This window comes from Coccinella septempunctata, chromosome 7 (assembly GCF_907165205.1).
Source record: "Coccinella septempunctata chromosome 7, icCocSept1.1, whole genome shotgun sequence".
Taxonomy (NCBI): domain Eukaryota; kingdom Metazoa; phylum Arthropoda; class Insecta; order Coleoptera; family Coccinellidae; genus Coccinella; species Coccinella septempunctata.
In genome coordinates this window covers 33,563,163-33,583,485 of record NC_058195.1, presented here as the reverse complement: position 1 = coordinate 33,583,485, position 20,323 = coordinate 33,563,163, and the positions used below count along the sequence as shown (strand labels likewise).

Sequence of the window (20,323 nt, the reverse complement as noted above, 5' to 3'; positions counted from 1 at the left end):
TCATCGGATTTTGTGCGAAGATACCTCTGCCACAGGGATTTCTTTCTCCTAGCCATTTCTAAGAACTTTCTGTCAATCCATGGTCGTACCCTGTTGAACTTACGTGTCTTCGTTGTAGTGCAAGCTGCAATCACGTTATTAATTTCCTCCAGGAAACCCCTCCACATCATCACCACCGCACACTCCAGACCAATCGACAGTGGACAGCATATGAGAAACTTTATTTTAATCAAAAATGATCAAAATGATTGAAGAATAGATCTTCTTCTTTTTCTTTCCCATATTTCAAGCCTGCGGCTTGTATTTTCCAATTATGACTCCTGAGAGATGGATGTCCATGAGTCTCTCCAACGTTTTGGTGGTCTTCCCAACGGTCGGCGTGTTCCCGGTGTTCTGTCTCTCGCAATCTTCGCAATTCTTTCCTCGCCCATTCTTTCCACGTGGGCATTCCATGACCTTCGCCTATTGCGACCCCATCGGACTTTATCCGGAACATCACATTCCCTTCGAATTTCTTCGTTTCTCCTTCTGTCTCGTAATGTGAGGCCTAGGACGTTTCTAAGCACTTTCATCTCGGCAGTTCGTAGTGCGTTCTTCATTAATTTAGTGTCGGCTCTCGTTTTAATCCCATATGATTGGTCTCACGATAGTTTTGTATATTCTGGTTTTGGCTTCCTTACGCATGTGTTTGTTATTCCACACAATGTCTCTAAGAGCACCCGATATCCTTGCCGCCTTATTTGTTTGGTCTCTGATTTCCCTTATTCTGTCCTGATTAGACGAGATCTGTACACCCAAGTATGCAACCGTCATGACTTGCTCAATCGGACGGTCCTCAACTACAAGTTTGCATCTGATAGGTTCCTTTGAGACAACGAGTGACTTCGTTTTTGTGGTAGATATTTCCATGTTAAGTTCTCTTGCCTTTGTGTAGAACTTAAACAGGAGCCTCTGTAGATCGTCTTCGCTCTCAGCCACAATTACTGCATCGTCGGCGTAGCAGATTATCTTTATTTCGCCAGTTGTCAGCTTATACCCTCTTGTTGTTTCCTTCAGTTCTTCTATTATGTCGTCCATTATAAGGTTGAATAGTTGGGGACTTAAGGAATCTCCCTGCCTTATTCCTGTCGGTGTTGGTATTTCTTTTGTGAGACCCTTGTTTGTCATTATCCTAGTGGATGTTTCGTGATTAAGTTCCCTTACAATTTTTACGATATCACCAGAGACATGTTTTTTCTTCATGATGAGTCCAGTTGGACTCGATCAAAAGCCTTTGTCAGGTCTATGAAACACATGTACATGGGCTTGTTGTACTCGATGGACTTTTCTATAAGCTGTCGGACTATATATATTGCGTCCAGAGTTGATCGGTTTTTCCTAAATCCCTGCTGCTCTTCGGAGATTTTCGTGTGTCCTGTATCATATCCGCCAGGATCTTCGTAAGAAGCTTCATAGTTGAATTTAGTAAGATGATTCCTCTGTAATTTTCGGTTTTTTTTCTGTCTCCCTTCTTGAAGATGGGTATTGTTACACTATTTTTCGATTCCTCTGGAACCTTTCCTGTGTCGAGTATTCTGTTGAACAGAATTTCAGATTTCAGTTCCTTACTAAGTTGGGGTCCTCCATACTTAAGAAGTTCATTTGGTATCTCGTCTGGACCTGGGGATTTACAATTTTTCAGTTTTTGGATTGCTTCTTCTACTGCCTGGTTGGTGATCTCGGACGCCCCTATATTTTCCGCAACTTCATCATAGTGATCATCTTCCTGGTCCTCGTGGGCACAGTGCAATCCTTCGAAATATTCTTCCCACGTTTTCTCGTAAATTTGCACAATTTTTGTGTATTCTGCCACCTCTTGTTCCTCAGCACACCCCAGAATAGATATGCCTTGAAAATTCCACAACCAACCACGATTATTTTTTTTTCAACATGGGCTATAGAATTGAGGACCCATATTTTCATAGTGATGTAAAAGAGATGCTAACAATCATGAAACAGTAGGTGAACAAGTTTTATGCTCTTTTAATTTTTTGTGAATATAATATAAAATTAATATTTAAGTTTGTGCATCTATGTGCATTTTTCCTTTTGGCAATATTACCAATGTTTGTTTTCTTCTTAGGGTAATTGGAAATTATAAATTACTAAATGGGTTTTTTTTATTGTTATTTTCGCGCATCTTATGAGATAAAGGTGCGACAGTCTCTTGAGATGGAATTGTGGACATATGTACCAGTATCGCCGCTGACTTAGCCAAGAAAGTGTGTACGATTTATTCCGCTGTTCTCTAAAAATTGCGCTGATCTAAATTTCTCGCTAATGAAACAAATTCAAGTGTGGAGCAATTGGATTTCGCTACTTAACGCTGGCCAGCTCAACCTTCACAGCACTCCATAGAGGTAAGTCGCATCTTTATTGCCGCTTTGTTTTACTTTTTTTCCACCCAAGCAATTTCCAGTTGCCCTACAATTTATTCAAAAACATTACAGTCCGCTAACTCTTCTCGAGCAATCGAGTGGTCCTTCAGAATTCGCATTTTATTTTTGAGTTCGAAATCAGACCACTGAATATTTTTATACAGTAGGTATACAATCTATATTTGGATTCAATAATTTTGAAATTTGCCAAAAGCTCTATCTCTCGTAGAATTCAAATATTTTTCATTTGAAGTCCACATCCTGAATTCCAAAAATGATTTATTAGTAACGATTGGGATTATTAACTATTTAACAAAGAAATACGAGAAAGATTGAAAGTTTGATCGGAGATGAAGAGAGTTCAGTCACGAAAAGTGATAAATGTTGAAAATTTTGTTCAATCTCGTCCTAGTAATTTTTCCTTCCTGAAAGCTAAAGTGTAATTCTACATTCTTTCTCTACTCTTCATTTGAAGAGTATAGAAAAAATAATGGAAATATTTATTTCCATTATTCAAGTAATTTTCAAAATTCAACACATTTCAATGCCCGAATGAAATTTAACATTCACCTTCGCCCCAAAAATCCAAATTTATAATTGAGAACATAATGAAGTAACATAATTTTTTTTTGTTGAGTCATGAATAGCTGCACATGGTCAACTGAACTGATTTTATGATATTTATTGTGAAAATGTTTTTAAAACTCAATTTTTTAAAAATAAAACATATATATTTGTGGAAATTGAAATCCACCTTATTTCGATACTTCCTAACATTGAAATAATGAATTTTTAGTATAGAAACAATGATACAAAAACCCACGTTTCATGTTCGCAATACTCCTCTGCTTCCTTTTCTGCTCCCCTTTGATCCATTGAATGATCGAATGATAAATAAATTCACGTACACAATTGAAATGAAAACAAAACTTAAATAAAATTCTTTGAACTTAACTGTAACTCAGAATATATATAAAACTCAAATAAAATTCTTTAAACTCAACTGTAACTCGAAATATAAATAAAGAATAAAATAAATAAATAATTCTATTCGACGAGGGAGAATTCTGAAGAACTTCCTATTTCGTTAAGGTTTCTAATTTCCTTTTTTTTTTGGAGCTCGAATGTATTCCCAGACGGCACAAACATATTGCATGCATATGTTATGCATATCCCACTGGAATATTGGCATATGCCAGGGATATTCCATATCCTCCAAAATATATGCTATGCACATTCTATGAATATCCAAAGTCACCAAGAAACATATCCCAGGAATATCCGAAAACATATTCATGGCATATATTTTCTTAGATTAAAAATATATGCCAGGAATATCTGCGCTAGCATATGCATAGCAGAAAAAATATTGCTTCGTTTTGGAGATACAGGGTGTGGAAATTGAATTTTTTTGTTTGCTTTTTACAAGTAACTTTTGCCAAAAATGAATTAATATAATACATATACATATATAATAAATTTTTGGCAAAAGTAACTTTTTGAGAGTAATTTTTATCAAAAATTTTGAAAAGCAAACAAAAAATTTCAATTTCAACACCCTCTGTATCTCCAAAACGAAGCATATATATCCGGGCACAAGTTTATAATATGTAGTTTTTTCTTAAAATTGTCTCAGGAATACAAGTCACTTGAATATTTTAACATACTTTTAGGTTACATCCTGGTCTTTTTTTACATGTCCATAAATCAAAGTTTTCTCTATTTTGACATATAGTCCTTGGAAAGCTTATTATTTCTTCTGAGCAAAAAATAGCCAATCAAATAATCATTCTTTTTGAGAACATCAACAATAACTAATAATTTCAGATGGGAAATAAAATGCCTAAGCCACTGTCTTCACTGATTAAATGTCAGTTATTTTGAGAAAAAAGCTATGTGAGAAAAATATTTATTACAAAAATCAGAAACATATTGTTAACAGAACAATATTAATAACAGAAAATAAAAATAATAAAATGCAAAAAAATAATATTATGTAATAGTTGTGAACTCAACTGAACAATATTTAATTTCACATTGAAAAAATATTAATTAGGCATAGCGGTACTATATTAACAATTCTTCAGGCAGGTCATTATTCTGTTGGTTCTCCTTGTCCCTAAAAAGAGCCAATTTAAAAAACAAACCTCATTAATATTAAAACCATTTACTAACCGTCTTCTATTGCACCTCTCAGTTGCTTTTGTCAAAAAAATGGCAAGTCTTTCTTCCACTTGTTTTTCTGTAACGTTTTTTGTAAGCGGGTTTTTCTTACATACTTCTACAAAAAACAACATTAATGTAATATTGATATATCAATATATTCCAACAGAATTGACTACTATAAAGAAAATTTTTACCTTTGATTAAAGAAGCTATGTCTAAAAGCGAAAATTTCTTTTTTCCTTTGCCTCCAACCCAGCTGAACTGCCTTAAAACCTCATCCTCCACTAACTGAGGCATGCATCTTCTGATGATATCTTTGATGTCTGTACCTCCAACATGGATGAGCTTAGAAATCTATAAACAAAATTACTAGTTTTGTCTTTTGGTCATAAAATTAAATAAAAATTACCATAAAATCTCTTGTAGTTTTGTCACCCAGCTTTTTGTCCAATTCCATCAGCTCAATGTAGGACTTTGCTGGAATTTGGACATCTAATAACGCCTCTGCTGGGTTATTATCTTTTATATTCTCTGTTCTAGAATTTAGCAAGGATGTAATTAGTTCTGAATTTTGCATAACCCTGCCATTAATTATATGCAACAGTTTTATAATTTCAGTAGAATCTATAAAAAACAAAGAAACAGTTAAAGTCAAAAATGCATAAATGTAAAAGCGATTTACTGACCTTTACAGGACGAACATTTCTGTATTGCTGTAGAGGCAGTTCTTGAAGTCGACATCAGATTTGAGTCGGTGAATTCCTTTTCCATAATTATATTTCTTTTCACCAGTGCTTCAGAACTTGATGGGCTGGCTTGTAGTGAATGACCTGGAAAAATATATTCTTGGCATAATAAATAAAATTAAAACTATACAAAGAAAATACTCTAGATCTTTTGATATGCAAAAAAAAATATCTGAAAATACTGATTTTATCATACCAGGAGGTGTTGGCAATTTAAATCTTGGTGATCTTCTTGGAGTTTTTTCCAGAGGAGGGGATATTTCATCTTCCGAAGAAACATAACGGGAATTTTTTTTTCTTCGTCTTTTATTTAAAACATCTTCTGAAAATTCGCTCTCTGTATCCAACTCGCTTGTATACTTTGCCTTCCCAGCTTTTTTAGATGCCACACAAAAATTTTCATATACTGAACTGCTCAATACTTCCACTGGCAAGCATTTCCAGCTCTTTGAAGGCTTTTCTTTTGCCCGAATAGCAGCTCTCACCTTGGCCCCAGAGATAGTATCTGGCCACAGACATTTGCAGCCATCAATTAACCAGGAAGCGGGCACTGCTTCCACCATATCATTCTCCTCAGTAAATTTCACAATTTGCCACCCGCCTTCCATTTTAATTATATGGCAAATATGATATCCTGACAAAAGAATAGCATTCTCGTTCATTTCATAATGAATAACAAAAAATAATGCAAATTAGGGAGCAGCAATAAATTTATTTAGACAAATATCCGACTGTATGCAACATTGGAAATACAACAAAGCCATCTTCATGAGGAAGGCGAACATATTTCTGGGAAATTTCTTCAATATTAACTATTACAAATTTTTTACATAAATTTTTCACAAAATGCACATCGAGAATGGAAGAATTGCATGGTGTTTCAAAGAAGTTACATTTTGACTGAAATTTTTTCACAAGAGCTACAGTTAAATTTTTTTTATTAGAAAAACCAAAAACTAGTGATACAGTGCCATCTTTCAATCCACAACAGTTATCCCGCTTGTACCCTGCATTCAAAGTAAAAGTTGGAAGCACTAATTTTAAAAACTGAGGATATGGTAATAAGGGTGATATGTTTTTTTCATGTTGGAGATACCAATTTTCTGACTTACTTGATTTTGAGACAAGAAAACCTTCTGACAATCTTTTCATTATTTGTTCCAACGGTTTATCACCTTTTCTGACTAACCGTTTTAAAATCTGTAGAAAATTTTCACTGGAAAAGTTACTGAATTTGTCTAATGCTCCAAAACGACGAGCACAATCTGTGAGGTGAATTAAATTGTGAAAATTGTGTGACATGTAGTGACGGCCATAAATATTTTGAGTTTGTTGAACAAAATATATAAGTAATTTTTCTGCATAATCATACAGATTTGTCAGAGAAAATGATACCAATATTGTTATACTAACAAAAAGACATTTGAAATGATCATATTTTTCTCTTGTGAGAAAAGGTTTTAAAATTACAACACCCGTGTATAAAAGGAATAATCTAAATTCAGTTGCTTTCCACCTTTTACTTTCTAATAGGCTTCGTGACTTTCTTGGGAATTCAGATGGTACATACACAGCTATCTGTTTTATTAATAAATTCATATTCTTAATTAAACTAGCTGGTAAATTATGTGGTGGTTTCCCAAATATCCAAGTTCCAACAAGGAGTTTTTTAGTCACACCCAGCAAAACTAAGTGCATATAATCTAGTGGCACATCTTCAACCAAATCAATATAATCGATATTTTGAAGTATTGTGAAACCTAGATGATAGTTTTCATCGCTTTGATTTCTAAAAGTTTCATTTGTTCTTTTCATTGAATCAATATCTGGAAAACAAACACGGTCTTCAAGGTATATTCCTTCTTGACAGCACTTAGTGCATGATGAATAGCCACTGTGACTCTTCACCTTCAATAAGTATGATTTGGCTGGGGCATCAAAGAGAAAAAACTTCAACTTAAATGTAACCAACCTGTCTCCTATTTTCAAAGAATTCTTTGATACATTAATTACATCATTTACAAAATCTAGCAAAAATTCATTTGCATCATGGGGTTTCTGAAACCCATGGTATAAACCAATCAAAACAACATTTTGAACTGTTATGTTCAAATTCAAGATCACCCCTAAAATAGGATACACTTGACTACCAGAACTCTTACTCAATGGGAGTCCATCAATATTTACAGCAATTTCAAGATTTTCAGGAGGTATCAGTTTATGCATCCTGAAAAAATCACTCAGTACCTTTTCAATGCCCAGATGACAGTATGTACCAGGGCTCACAACTCTAGTTTTTACTTCACGAACTGTTGATAAGAAAGATCGAGCACTTTTTGGAATACCATCTAAGCCTGGTTGTTTCCTGAGAATAGTCAGTAGCTCCTCAACCGCTTTATGAGTTATTTGATTTTTCACTGCCCACAGCTTAATTTCTTCTTGAAAACTCAGGCTATCACTTTGACTTGGTCCTGGGAGAGAAGCATTTTCCAATACGTTACTTGGTATTGATATCCATTCAGAAGCAATGCTACTACGTTCTGATGTAGGCAAAGCCTCAATTGTTTCATTAGAATAACTATCTAATGTTTTTTCAGCGTTCTGGTCATACACTGACAAATCAGTTATATTGTGCTCTTCAGTAACATTGTTTCGGGAAATCAACAATGTTTGGTGGGTCAACCTTTTCACTTTTCTAATAAAACTTTTTTTCATTGTTGCAAAGCAAAATACGAACTTCAGATGAACAGGTATACTCCTGTAAAGACCTAGGTGAATTCACTTCTATAGAAATCAGACGAATTCACTTCTATTTAACTCAGACGAATTCACATCTTTTTAAATAAGACGAATCTTACTCACCAGAAATGTTTGCTCTTGATTAAAATCGTTGGCAGCTTAAGATTGCAAAAACTAAGAAACGAAAACGTGCTCTAACGTTCACAACTTACTCAAGTTACGCAGACGCAGAGCAAATCGAACTAAAAGAGAAAGTTTTAAAGTTTAACAGGTTAGCTTAGATTATCATAGAAAATTATGAATCATAAAGTGATGCATACCTTTTCTTTTTTTTCATAATTATTGTGGTATATTATAAAAATTTATGTATATATATATAGTTATACCAATTTAATTAGAAAATTTTACTTCTTATTTCATTATTATTAACAATAGTTAATAGACTCAGGCCCGTATTCATAGTTCGCCCTTGAGGGTGAGTGAGAGTTGAGGTCACCTTTACGGCCAGTATTCATAAGGGCGATACAAACTCTCATTCACCCTCAAGGGCGAACTTTGAATACGAGGCTTAACACTTAGAGGGGTTTTCTTTTCACTTTACACTAAATGATACATATATTCCCGTATGACTACAATATCCTAGACAATCTGCAATAGCTTGTCGATTGAGAGGTAGGTTCGCAACACAGATGGTTGCGGGTTCGATTCCCGCTCATGGCCATAGTGAGGTATGCTGCTATACGTCCGGAAGTTGATAAAATAATATTGCAAATTAAATTATCAATATTTTGGTTGCCAAAGCTTTAAAACTCTTTTTTTATCTGAATAGAATAAATAAATGATTCCTATCCGTTTTCATAAAATATGAACGAGGAACTTTCCAAGTTGATCCTTTAAAAAACTGATATGCTATAAATATGCCATGAAAAATATTCATGGAATATATCGATATGTATTTGCCAAAGTGACGTAAGTCACCAAAAACGATTTTGCAGAAAAAACGTGTTTTTAATTTAACCTGGTTAAACTTATTTAAATTGTACAAAATTTTCCAGGGTGATTCTTTGATGTCCACAGTTAATTAAAAAAAAGAATTTTTTAAGTTTTTGTATAGGTTTAGTGGTTATTTGATACTTACGTTACTTTACAGGATCATAAAACTCGAAGTCTTGATGAAAAATGTAACGTAAGTACCCAGATACGTCAGTTTATCGGCAAATTGTAGCACTTAAATTATTATGGAAAGAATTAAAAGTTATCGAAGTCTTGATCAAAAATGTAACGTAAGTACCCAGATACGTCAGCTTAGCGGCAAACTGTAGCACTTAAATTATTATGGAAAGAATTAAAAGTTATCGTTTATTATAAAAAAACACATAAAATAACGTTACAGAAATCAACTGTTAAATTCTTACTAAGTAGTAAAAAATACATATTATTTTTTATTAAGATTCGGAGCTTTCATCCTCCTTGTCATCCTCTGCATCACTCTCTGCTAACTCATCTTGAACAGAAGACTTTGATTTCAGTTTAAAAAATTCATCGTGAAACCTGGCAGGTATGACATTGTTTTTGCAAAGTTTATCCAAATCCCTTCTTTTTAATTCGGATATTGAAAGCAGTTGCTTATAAATTCTTTCAGGTTCAGAAAAGGCCTTTTCTTGTCGTTTTCGACCTTAAACAAAGAAAAACTATAGGATAACCCGCAAATATGTATTAATTTTCTTATTTGTAGTTCATTGACAGTAGTTTGGCTTAAAAATATCTAAAAAAAGTCTGTATTTAATAAAGTCCTAATAACACGGGAATTTCCTATATACCTAAACGCAAAAGCTTATCCAGTGTAAAATTTTCTTTTGTTATTGCATTGAAATGTGTAACATGGGCCAACTTACCACCCTTATTGTAGTTCAACTCAAAACACAAATCGTATTCAGGACTTCTGTCATAGGTATATTTGACTGCGACTTCCGGTGATCCTTTTTGAAAAAAAGCTTGTCTTACACTATTCATTTTTAGCCCTGTTTTTGTAAGGACGAGCTGCTCATCCCCTAGCTTCTTCCAATTTTTGAACTCAAAGTGCTCAAGCTTTATAACTTTATATGGCCTCGGGTTAACTCTGCAATTTCCTATAATGGTGCTCCACTCTGAAGGGGCCCATATAATTCTATTTTTGATGAACCTTTCGATAACTGCGTGTATGGAATCCACAGGCATGTAGGTGTGCCCCGGTAAAAGAAATACAATTTTGATGGTTTTAATATTTTTTGATTTTTGCAAAAATAAGTGAATCATGACCAACATTGCTCTATTTTTATTTTGTCCGGCGCAGCTGTCGCAGTACAAAATAACATGTCTAATATCTCTATCATCTAACATTTTTAGGTAATTGTAAATGATGGTGCATATTTCGTTGCACCCACGATTACCATCGGATTCACCCCACAAAAAGCAGTATCCATCTTGCGATGGCGTTTCGTATATGCTTTCATTGTAAAATGAATATTTTCCAGAGTAGTACAATAACATGTTATCCCCATGGGGAGTATTTAAGACTTTCTGTAAATCAAAGCTGGAACAAACTGAATCTGAGACTTCTTTGACTTTCTTTTGATCTTCTAAAAATAGTTCTTTACTTTCTTCCTTGTCTTTTAAATGTTTGTCGTACTCCTCTTTCGACGTATAGTGTTTTCTTGATATTCTTTATCTTTTCGTACCTCACACAAAGAACACTTATCTTTTTTAGGCAAATGGAACCCAAGGTTAAAATCTTTGTTAAAAACTTTTCTAAACACTTTGAGTGAAACACATTCTTTCTTGCTTCTTCCATTTACCTCCTCATGTTTAATAAAAATCCGGTACAAGAAACTAACATTTCGCAATTCCTGTGGTAAGTATTTTCTGCTACTTTGATTTCGACAATAATGGGATGGTACAGCTGGCAACTGCTTAATAAAATCGTTTATTTTATTGATCATTTCTGAACTTGTTTTGTTGACAGGTTCGTGTTTGCCTCTATGATCACTTTTACATGTATTTTGTACAGCATGTTTCATTGCATATCGCATAACCGTTTGCGAAATATCTAGCGTCTTTAATAAAAACTGCTGGCACACTTCAAGTGTTTTATCGTCCCAATTGATAAAGTACTTATAGGAATTATGTCGTCTGCTATACTCTGCTTCTGTTTTTCTTCGCAATATGTCTACCTTTTTGACACACGACAATAACCAATTTCTTTGCTTTTCATAATTACCAAGGCCCCAATAAAAATCGTGGATGTCATGGCGTGTAATCTCAGTTATTTTAGCAGAGCATTTATGCTGACATTTTTTTTTACAGGGATTCTCTTTTACTGATCTACCTTTGCCAAAATTGTACTCGCACTTTTTAGTTTCTTTTTTGTTGGGTTTTTTTCTTTTCCTCATTCCTGATTTTCCAACTAAAGATATAGCTTCATTCGGATGGCTTGTATCTGAATCCGAATCAGAAGACGGATTAAAATCTGGATCACTATGAAATGAATTTTCGGAATTGAATTTGTTTCCCTTGCCTTTTCCAATTAATATTTTGATTTTATTTTGCTTTTGCAATGCATCACCTTTTTTAGTAAGTTCCAGTGTGTCATCATTCTCCGAAGAAGTCGAATCATAATCTACGAGTTTTGAAAAGACATTACAGTTGTTTGTTTCATGGTATAACTCTATGCGTTTATTGTTAACATAATTAACTAACGGCTGAAAATATTCTTCTAAATCGCTTTCTTGTTCAAATTGAACACCCACTGTCCCATTTGTGCTATCAGTACTACTTATTGGTACGTGTATTTCTTTTTGCATGGTATTGTTAAGATCATTTTCATGAGGACTCAAATTGTTAGAAGGCAATAAAGCTGATTGATCTATTTCGATTACGTCTTCATTTACTAAAGTAGTTTCAATAGTATATTCGTTATTATAGTTCGAGTTATGTAGATCAAAAATATTGTCACTTGAAATAATGGATATCGGCATAGACCCGATTTCTTCCTCAGAATAAACATTATTATTCGATTCATCATTTTGCCTAAGAGCCGCGAAAATTCTTTTTGTTCTTGAACTAACCATAGACATAATCTGAAAGTAAACAAATAATTATGTTTACAATGTTTAATAGCTTCTATAAAAATCAGAATAGAAACATGCAAGCCATTTTTCTCTATCTTTAACCGTCTTGTTAGAAAAATTCCGACTGAGAATTTTACATTTTTTAACTGTTATTTTTTCACAAACGATGTACCGGTCTAAAGTTAAATCGATTTAGATGACATTTCATAAATTTTACACGTTTCACAATTTAGAAAAACAAATGAAATCACTTAAATATTGTTTTAACAGGGTATTACTAAATAAGTGTCCGACATTTTACAGGGTGATGTTTCGTTTCGGGCATCGAAGTTTTATTTTTGGTTAAAAAAATTAGTTCCTAGATCATCTTTACGTGAAAACTGTCTTCTTATTCGAAGTCGCTAGGAGCAACCGTTTTCGAAATGTTTAGATTTTGGAAAAAAGTCCTGCTTTTTGCCATTCAATGTCACATGCATCGATTATTTCAAATTCAAATACCTCGAAAACGGTTGCTTATAGCGACTTCTGATATAGACCTTTTTCACGTAACAGTGATTGAAAAACTCAGACATGTTGGTGGTGCCCCTACAAGTAAGAGCTAAATTAAGATTAAATTCAAATTTCTAATGTCAAAATACCCAAAAAATTACCAATTTTTATCCAGATATCGACATTAAGTATTTAAAAAATTATGCAGAAAAAACAAAATTAAAAATAAAACTTTGACACCCTGTATATTGGAAACGAAGCATTTTAGCTTAAAAATACCCTGTAAAATACCGGACAGCTATTCAGAAACACCCTGTATACAGGATTCATTCCTGTAAATTTCTCACAGGCTTTGAGGTTATGACACAATAATTTGAAATAAAATAAACGAAATTAAATATGAAATCAAGTTTTATACATAATGCTAGTTAACGTTGTGATATTTTTGAATTCTAAGTACAAAAAAAAACGCTTTCCGTTATTTTACTTACCTAAAATCAATAATTTTAGTCGATGGTAGCACGAATCTGTTACTGTCGTAAGCCAAACACTGACTGTGAAAAACGGACGTAAGTCGCAGAAACCGCCCGGGACTTACGTTATTATGGCGGTAAAAAACGATAGCTTACATTACTATGGTGAAATTAGTGTTGAACTTTCGTTTCCATGACGGGTATGATTAAAAGAATTCTGGACATACGTTTTTAAAATAGCTAAAAATTAGGGTTTAGAGTAATTCTAGGCTTACTACACTTTGGCAGTACCTTCTTAACAATAAAAGCTTTACGTTAATGAAGAAACATGATTTTCACCAAAAATGTCACTTACGTTACTTTGGCAAAAATGCATCGATATTTTCATGAATATTCGTCAGATATTCTCTTCGAATATTCTCGGAATATTCAAATTCTTACATTTCAGCTTGATATGCCGTTTGAATATTCCAGTATTATTCAAGGAGAATATCTGACGAATATTCGTGAAAACATATTCGATGAATATTCTTCATGGGTATAAGATAACACAGCATATTCAAGGAATATTCCAGGGATATTGCAATATCTATTGGAAAATGGGATCTTGTAGGCATATTCCAGCAATATTGGGTGCCGTCTGGGTTGTGACGATCTGCACCAGTGGCCTTCTTTCTCTCTCGCTTGTTGAAAATGGTCTGATTATTCCTATTTTTCACATAATTATTCAATAATATGTTCGCAAAAGTTGAGAAAAGCGAATACAAATTTTTTTTTGAATCACGTCCACAACAGCAAGTTTCTGAAAAATCGGAATAATAAAAATCTAATTCGATACTACGTTCTGTTAATTTGCAAAGAATCTGTTTTTGATCCGTAGTAAGTTGAAATTTTGACGCACAATTTTGATCAATTAAAATATATTCAAAAATGGAGCACATGTGAACAAAAATGAACATGACAGGATCAGTGGCAATAGACAAACCGTTTCTCTGTAAATTGTCAAAATATAATATCTACGTAAGTTCCCTTTTCCGCTCTTATTAAAGAAATGCAATCCGCACACGGAAGTTTCTTTGAAATGGAATGAGCTGCATAACCTGAAACATAAATTTTTGAAGATTTATCCATATCACAACTTCGAAGATAATCCGTATCCAGAATATAAAGAAAATCAATGACATCACAATGATTATCTGAGACCTCATCAACATCATCCTCTACGACAAAATTTTCTTTGATGTCCTTTATTGAATAATTTCCATCAGTCCGTTTGAAGATTTTTTTGATTCTTATTTTCTTTTCTGCTCCTGAAATATCATGGAATGACACATTATAATTGCACCCCGACAGAGACCGATATAAGCCAAACCTTTTTTCTAAATTATCTGTACTAAATTAACCACCTAAAATGAATTTCAAATCCCCGTATGTTTTGAATGAATAATCTATTATTTCTATGAAAACTAAAGTAGATTGACGTAAGGCCTGATAAGTTTCGTTTGACAATTTACCATTACAACCCGATAAGTGATGCCATTTATCCAGCCAGAAAATTTTCAAAAGTTCCAATTCATGATCCGTCTCCAAATTTTGTTTATAGAAAGGTGTGCTCCATTCATTTCTCTTCGACATTCCTTTGAAACAAGAATTATTATTTACGATATCCCACCATTTCCTAATAATTTCGGTGAACTGAGCGGTATCATTCATTTCCTTCGACTTCAAAGCAGAAATGGTTGAAGAATGAAAAATGTTGTCGGCTAAAATTACTTTTTGGCGTTCGAATACCGAGGGATAAAGAGATTCATAAGAAATTTTGAATGCTTGCTTGATTAAGGAATTTTTTTCAACATTATAAATATCTATAAAATTTTGAAATTTTGCGTATCTTTTAGTTTGTAGATCTTCAAAGTCCAAAAAAACAAAGGTTTTATCTAAATTTTTCAAATTAAGTCAGTTTTACCAAATATTTTTAAAAATATGAACGAAATCAAACGTCAGAAATATTCGCTTTTGCTCATCTTTTGGATTAGGAATTTTAAAGCAATCCGAGAAGGATCTAAACATTACCCTATTTATGGAATGATTATCGGTAATAACGGCTAAAACTTCGAAACCACAATTTTGTACAAAATCTATAATTTCTCTAGTGATCTGCACCATTTCAGTTCCTTTTATGTTTTGCACCGGTAGCAATTTAACAATTTCTTTTAAATTTCCGAACGAGGAACTGATCATAAATGACAAAACGGTTTTAGCGAATTGGTCAGTAGAATTGACAGCAGAACCTATTATATTTTTCGATCTATAATCTAATCGGGGATTGATATAAATTTCGTCTATTAACAGAACTACAACGCGATCTAAAGTGGATAAAGGGCGAGCTATATTAGAGAGGTAACATTCATTTCCTCCTTCAGAATTCGCGGAAACTTGAAGCCTTGATGAGATACTCTGTAAATATCGTGTAGATGGCAAAACAAAAAAATTTCGCAATAACTGATAACACGAAGGCGATTGAGAATATAAAATAAATGACATTACTATACTACATGATGAATATTTTGGATTTTTACTGATGATTTGCCGCATTTGATCCGCTGCTATTTCCAATTGTCTGAGTTTCTCAAAATTCTCATTCTAGATCAACAACACCCCTATCTTCCGAGCTTACTTCATCAACAAACTTATAACGTGAAAGTAAATTCGAAAGCTGGGACCACCTTGAGAGTTTTGGATCAAAAGGTAGGATCCATTTCAAATCATTATATGCCAACTGAATATTTTTAATGAAAATTTCAACCTGAAGGGTTTCACTGATTATAATTGAAGCATTTACTATTACAGCGAGTATTACAGGTTCTTGAAAATTCAATAAAAAGAGGTATATTTTGTTGTCGAATATTTTCGTTTCCCAACCCGAGATATCCACATTGTTACCGAAATTGATTTTGAGGTCATCGAAATCTTTGATCAAATCAGAATTCCAAAAATTTTCAATCTCGTTATTACTTCGCTCAATAATTTCATTTCTTCTAGACTGGGGATTAGTTCTCTGAATGGGATTTTTCTTTGTTAAATAAGACGGTAAATATGGAAAGATTTTGGGAACTGCATTTTCTTTCAATTGTGGACATCTAATTGGTGACTGTTTTATAGTTCCATCAGCTTGTAAGGTTTTTTCAAATTTCACGATATCGTTAGCGTCAAAATGAATTTCGCAAACCGCGCTGTATTTATCGGGAATGAAATTTTTCCTTGGAATCGCTCTTATCCATGATTGTTTGAGTTCCTCATTTTTGGGAAACGAAAATACACTAACATAATGATTTCCTGAGGATTTATAATTGCTCTTGAAGCTAGGAACACAACATTTATTAGGCATGATTCGAAATGGATCCTGCAAGAAGAAGCTTATAAAAACTTACTCACCAAACGGAAATTCAGTTTCCCTTTAGTCCTCAGACACAATTAACTTCACTATTACACTATTTTTCACTATCACTATTACACTATTTTTCACTATCACTATTACACTATTTTTCACTATCACAACACTAAACACTAAAAACCGACCTAAAAACAACACGACGCGAATGGTCGACAAACTGAATACTTACGACGCGCGACGCAGCACGCGTGCTATTAGAAATTCTAGACCTTCCCCTGTGTTGCCAAACTTGTCTCACTTCACGGGACGAATGTCCCTTTCACCAGCTCAATTTCTTCCTTGCACCATGCGATACGTCTTGATTGCTTTCCTATAAAATAACTTGAATAATTCATCTAGTATGACCAATAATACTTATAATCAACTGAACGTTTGCGAACATCTACTATAAATAGTGAATAACAAAAGAAAACATATTCATTAACCTTTGAAGGGAGCATCTCCTCAAAGTGTTCCAAAAATCAATATAAAATTAGTAAATATTTATGATCTAGCATTGTCTATTGAAATTTATTCAACTGCTTCGAAAAATACTCTGAAATTGGTATGGAAAGATGTCTTTTGGAAGAAAAGTTAGTTATTGAATTTTTTTTGCATGAATATCCCCCTGTACTTAGTAGCGAACAAGTCTTACCTAGAGCATAATTCAGTTCTGACTCAGAAAGCCTATCTTCGTCAATGCTCTGAAAAACTTTCGGAGGTAGATGGTTCATAATCAGATCCTTTTTGTGAATTCGAAGTTGTAGCTCTCGAGTGATCGCACTGACTTCTTCTCTAATTTCGTCGAAATGTTCTGCAGCTACTGTTTCCCCATTGGAGAATAGTGGGGATTTCTTTGTAGACGAAAAATCCTCAAGAAGTGTTGATACCTTCATAATGTCGTATTTTTTCTTGTCAAAATATAATGAACATCATGAATACTATGTGACATGAAATCTGACAGTCTACTTTCTAATCTGGAATCAACGTTAAGTGATGCTGTTTCAGTGGCGGCTCGAGCATATTTATCGTGGGTCGGCAGAGATATATATATATATTTTTTTTTTTTCAAATATTTTCTATACCTATGTATTATGCAGGTTTGCACATCACCATGGGGTACTGCACTGGGTGCGTTAGTTTTTCATAGTGGAGTTTCGCCAAATTTTTGTTTCTGTTTCAATAATCTCTGAAGAATGATTGAGAAATAACTATTTTAGCCCTGCATACCACTTGAAAAATGAACATAATTTCGGAACAAATATGAAAATAAGAACCGAAAATACCACTTGAAAATTGAACATAATTTCGGAACAAATATGAAAATAAGAACCGAAAATATATACAAGGTGCGGCACGGAGGGCGGACGTTTTTCAGATGGGCATAACTTTCCCCCACTGAGGACGAGAGAAGTGGGGAAGGTGCCGTTAGACTCGTGTGTTCCTAGCATTTATGAAAATCCACAACACTTACACGAAAGACCGCTGCACAGCCCAAAAGTTACGGTTTGGTGCGCTGTATCGCAAACTCGCATCATTGGCCCTTACTTCTTCGAAGACGTTAATGGTCGTGCTGTTACCGTGAACTCAGAGCGCTACGTCGAAATGATCAAAACTTCTTTATCCCCGAATTACGACGGCAACGTGTTCCAATCCGACGTGTGTGGTTCCAACAGGATGGGGCGACCGCCCACACAGCCAAAGCGCCTCCAGCACTGCATCACCGATTTCGGCCACCACATGCCTGATGTGATTTTCCACACTTGACTGTCTCAAATGCTTTTTCCTTGAGAATCTGATTCCGTCAATAAATGTGTTTTTGAGTAAAAATTAACGCTTTTATTATTTTTTTAAAACCATCCATCCTCCGTGCTGTATCCATAAAATAAAATTGGAAAAACAAACAAAAGTGGTTTCTAATGAAATTGAGAATTGCGAGAAATTAACATCACCTCGAGCGCAAACGATAGAATCGAGATCAAAGATTATAGAGTTAGGAAGATAGGAAACCGCCTCATATCGCTAGTACTAAAAAGCGTATTCGCTTTGGCCTGTGTTGCACACAATTGACAATCAGGTGGCGCTGAAATCCTGCTCTCAAACTGTTGAATAACAGTTTTCTATTTCATAATTGAAGGGCGCGAATTTCGAATTCTGTTCCTCAATAAAAGGACGCGAAATTCTAATTCTATTCCTTTTATTGAATTAGAGTAGACTTGGTCGAAACCAGAAAAAACATCCTGAGCGACAAAACAACATCTAAACATTGTTGTGAATAAATTAATATTAATGAAATACTTTGTTAGATTTGCTATACTTTTTATTTGAAACATATAGAAAAATTTGACAAAATTGAAGATTTTACATGGTGTATTCAAAGGTCAGGCTTTTTCTCAACGGAAGGTACAATTGGTGAAAATAATTCACCTTTGAAAACATCCTGTACACAAATAATTGAGCTCTGAATATAGGACACAACAGAACATGGTGAAATGTTATATATCAAAGGTGTAATTTCTACACAATACATTTTTTTCCAACAGAATCAGTTGAATTTGTAAGATCATCGGAAATTAATATGAACAAATATTCGATACAACATATCTCAAGAATTCTTTTACGATTAGTTACAAAATTTTCAGAACCACAATTAAAAACAAATTTACATAGGTGTAACCTGTATGTCGGTAAAGATATGTAAGAATAACAAGTCAACTCCAAAATGCAAATAACTTCACTAATAACATGAATTGCATATCAACCTAATAATACATATGTCCAGCTATAAATGATAAAATTCAGTGATAAATTGAAATACGTGTATCTATTCTAATGTATAAAATTGTAGTGTAAGAGCCTAGGAGTACAAGTGCATTTTATTTGGTTTTGAGAAAATCAGATTTAAAGTTAAAAATTATTCCCAAATTCGACCTGTTGGTTTCTCTAGTACTTTGTATTGCTCTGTCTTTTTCACTTGAAGTTTTGGACTTACTCTTTTATACCATCCTCAGCTTGTCTCACCACTTACTCATAGACAATGTGGTGATCGCCAAAGTGCAACTCTTCACATAGACTAATTTCATCGTACATCAGAGAACAAATTTCTTTTTTCTGCTCAGTATTTAGGAGATGCAACCTCGAAGAATCTATAATGACTCTACGTATTCCAGGAGAAACTTTTTTACTGCAGTTCACCAAGTCAATGTCTGGACATACTGAAAATCCTATTCACTTCAGAGTACTGAAAATAAAAATCAATCAATATCAGAGTCACATTGTACGAGTTTGAATACTTACGTTCAGATATTTATGGTAAATTCACAAAACTTATATTCGGAGAATCTTTTGTACTACAGTTTCCACAGTTCCTCACCATACAATAGTTTCCATAAGACATTTTGAGCAAAGATATTTTTCTTTGATTTTGAAGTTTTCACTAAGGAAATACACAAAAAACTCTAATAATAAACGACTAAATAAACGACGAGCGGAAAGAGAATCAAAACAAAACGGCCATGTTTCTTCAAATCTTACAAAAGTCAAATTATGTTTCCCCAAATGGCCGTCGAATAAATATTTTAACCATTCTTGGCATCTTAGTAACACAACAATTGAACCACCAGATGGCGCTACCGCAAGTGTATACGCTTGGTTCCTAACTCTATAATCTTCGATCGAGATATCCCGAACGATCATTCTTCGAGTTACCGAAGAGAGGCATTCTAGGGTCGGCAGGGTCGCTGCCTGCAGGACC

At 33.9% G+C, this 20,323-nt stretch overlaps 3 protein-coding genes across 10 annotated transcripts in view; 1 reads left to right on the top strand and 2 right to left on the bottom strand.

Annotated features, from left to right (window-relative positions):
• Window positions 1–2,253: 2,253 nt before the first annotated feature.
• The window catches only part of LOC123317863, a 106,598-nt gene continuing 88,528 nt past the window's right edge, over window positions 2,254–20,323 (top strand). Inside the window, exon 1 of the mRNA XM_044904474.1 lies at window positions 2,254–2,399. The gene's annotated coding sequence lies outside the window, so the exon portion shown is untranslated. The remainder of the gene's footprint in view (window positions 2,400–20,323) is intronic.
• On the bottom strand, window positions 4,311–9,003 carry LOC123316291. 8 transcript variants are annotated; one of them, XM_044902293.1, is made up of 6 exons: window positions 7,577–8,334; window positions 5,526–5,963; window positions 5,270–5,413; window positions 4,993–5,207; window positions 4,778–4,937; window positions 4,311–4,698 (listed from the first exon to the last, which is right to left on the bottom strand). In XM_044902293.1, the coding sequence occupies exons 2-6, from the start codon at window positions 5,935–5,937 to the stop codon at window positions 4,490–4,492; spliced, it is 1,140 nt and encodes a 379-aa protein (XP_044758228.1). In that variant the 5' UTR covers window positions 5,938–5,963; window positions 7,577–8,334; the 3' UTR covers window positions 4,311–4,489. The 8 variants fall into 8 exon arrangements, with proteins under 8 accessions (XP_044758228.1, XP_044758227.1, XP_044758229.1 ...); XM_044902292.1 differs by having other exon boundaries at window positions 4,311–4,536; window positions 4,593–4,698; window positions 5,526–8,330; XM_044902294.1 differs by having other exon boundaries at window positions 8,192–8,326.
• Window positions 9,416–10,553, bottom strand: LOC123316293. Its single transcript, XM_044902297.1, has 2 exons — window positions 9,964–10,553; window positions 9,416–9,743 (listed from the first exon to the last, which is right to left on the bottom strand). Exons 1-2 carry the CDS (start codon window positions 10,445–10,447, stop codon window positions 9,514–9,516), a joined length of 714 nt encoding a protein of 237 aa, XP_044758232.1. The 5' UTR covers window positions 10,448–10,553; the 3' UTR covers window positions 9,416–9,513.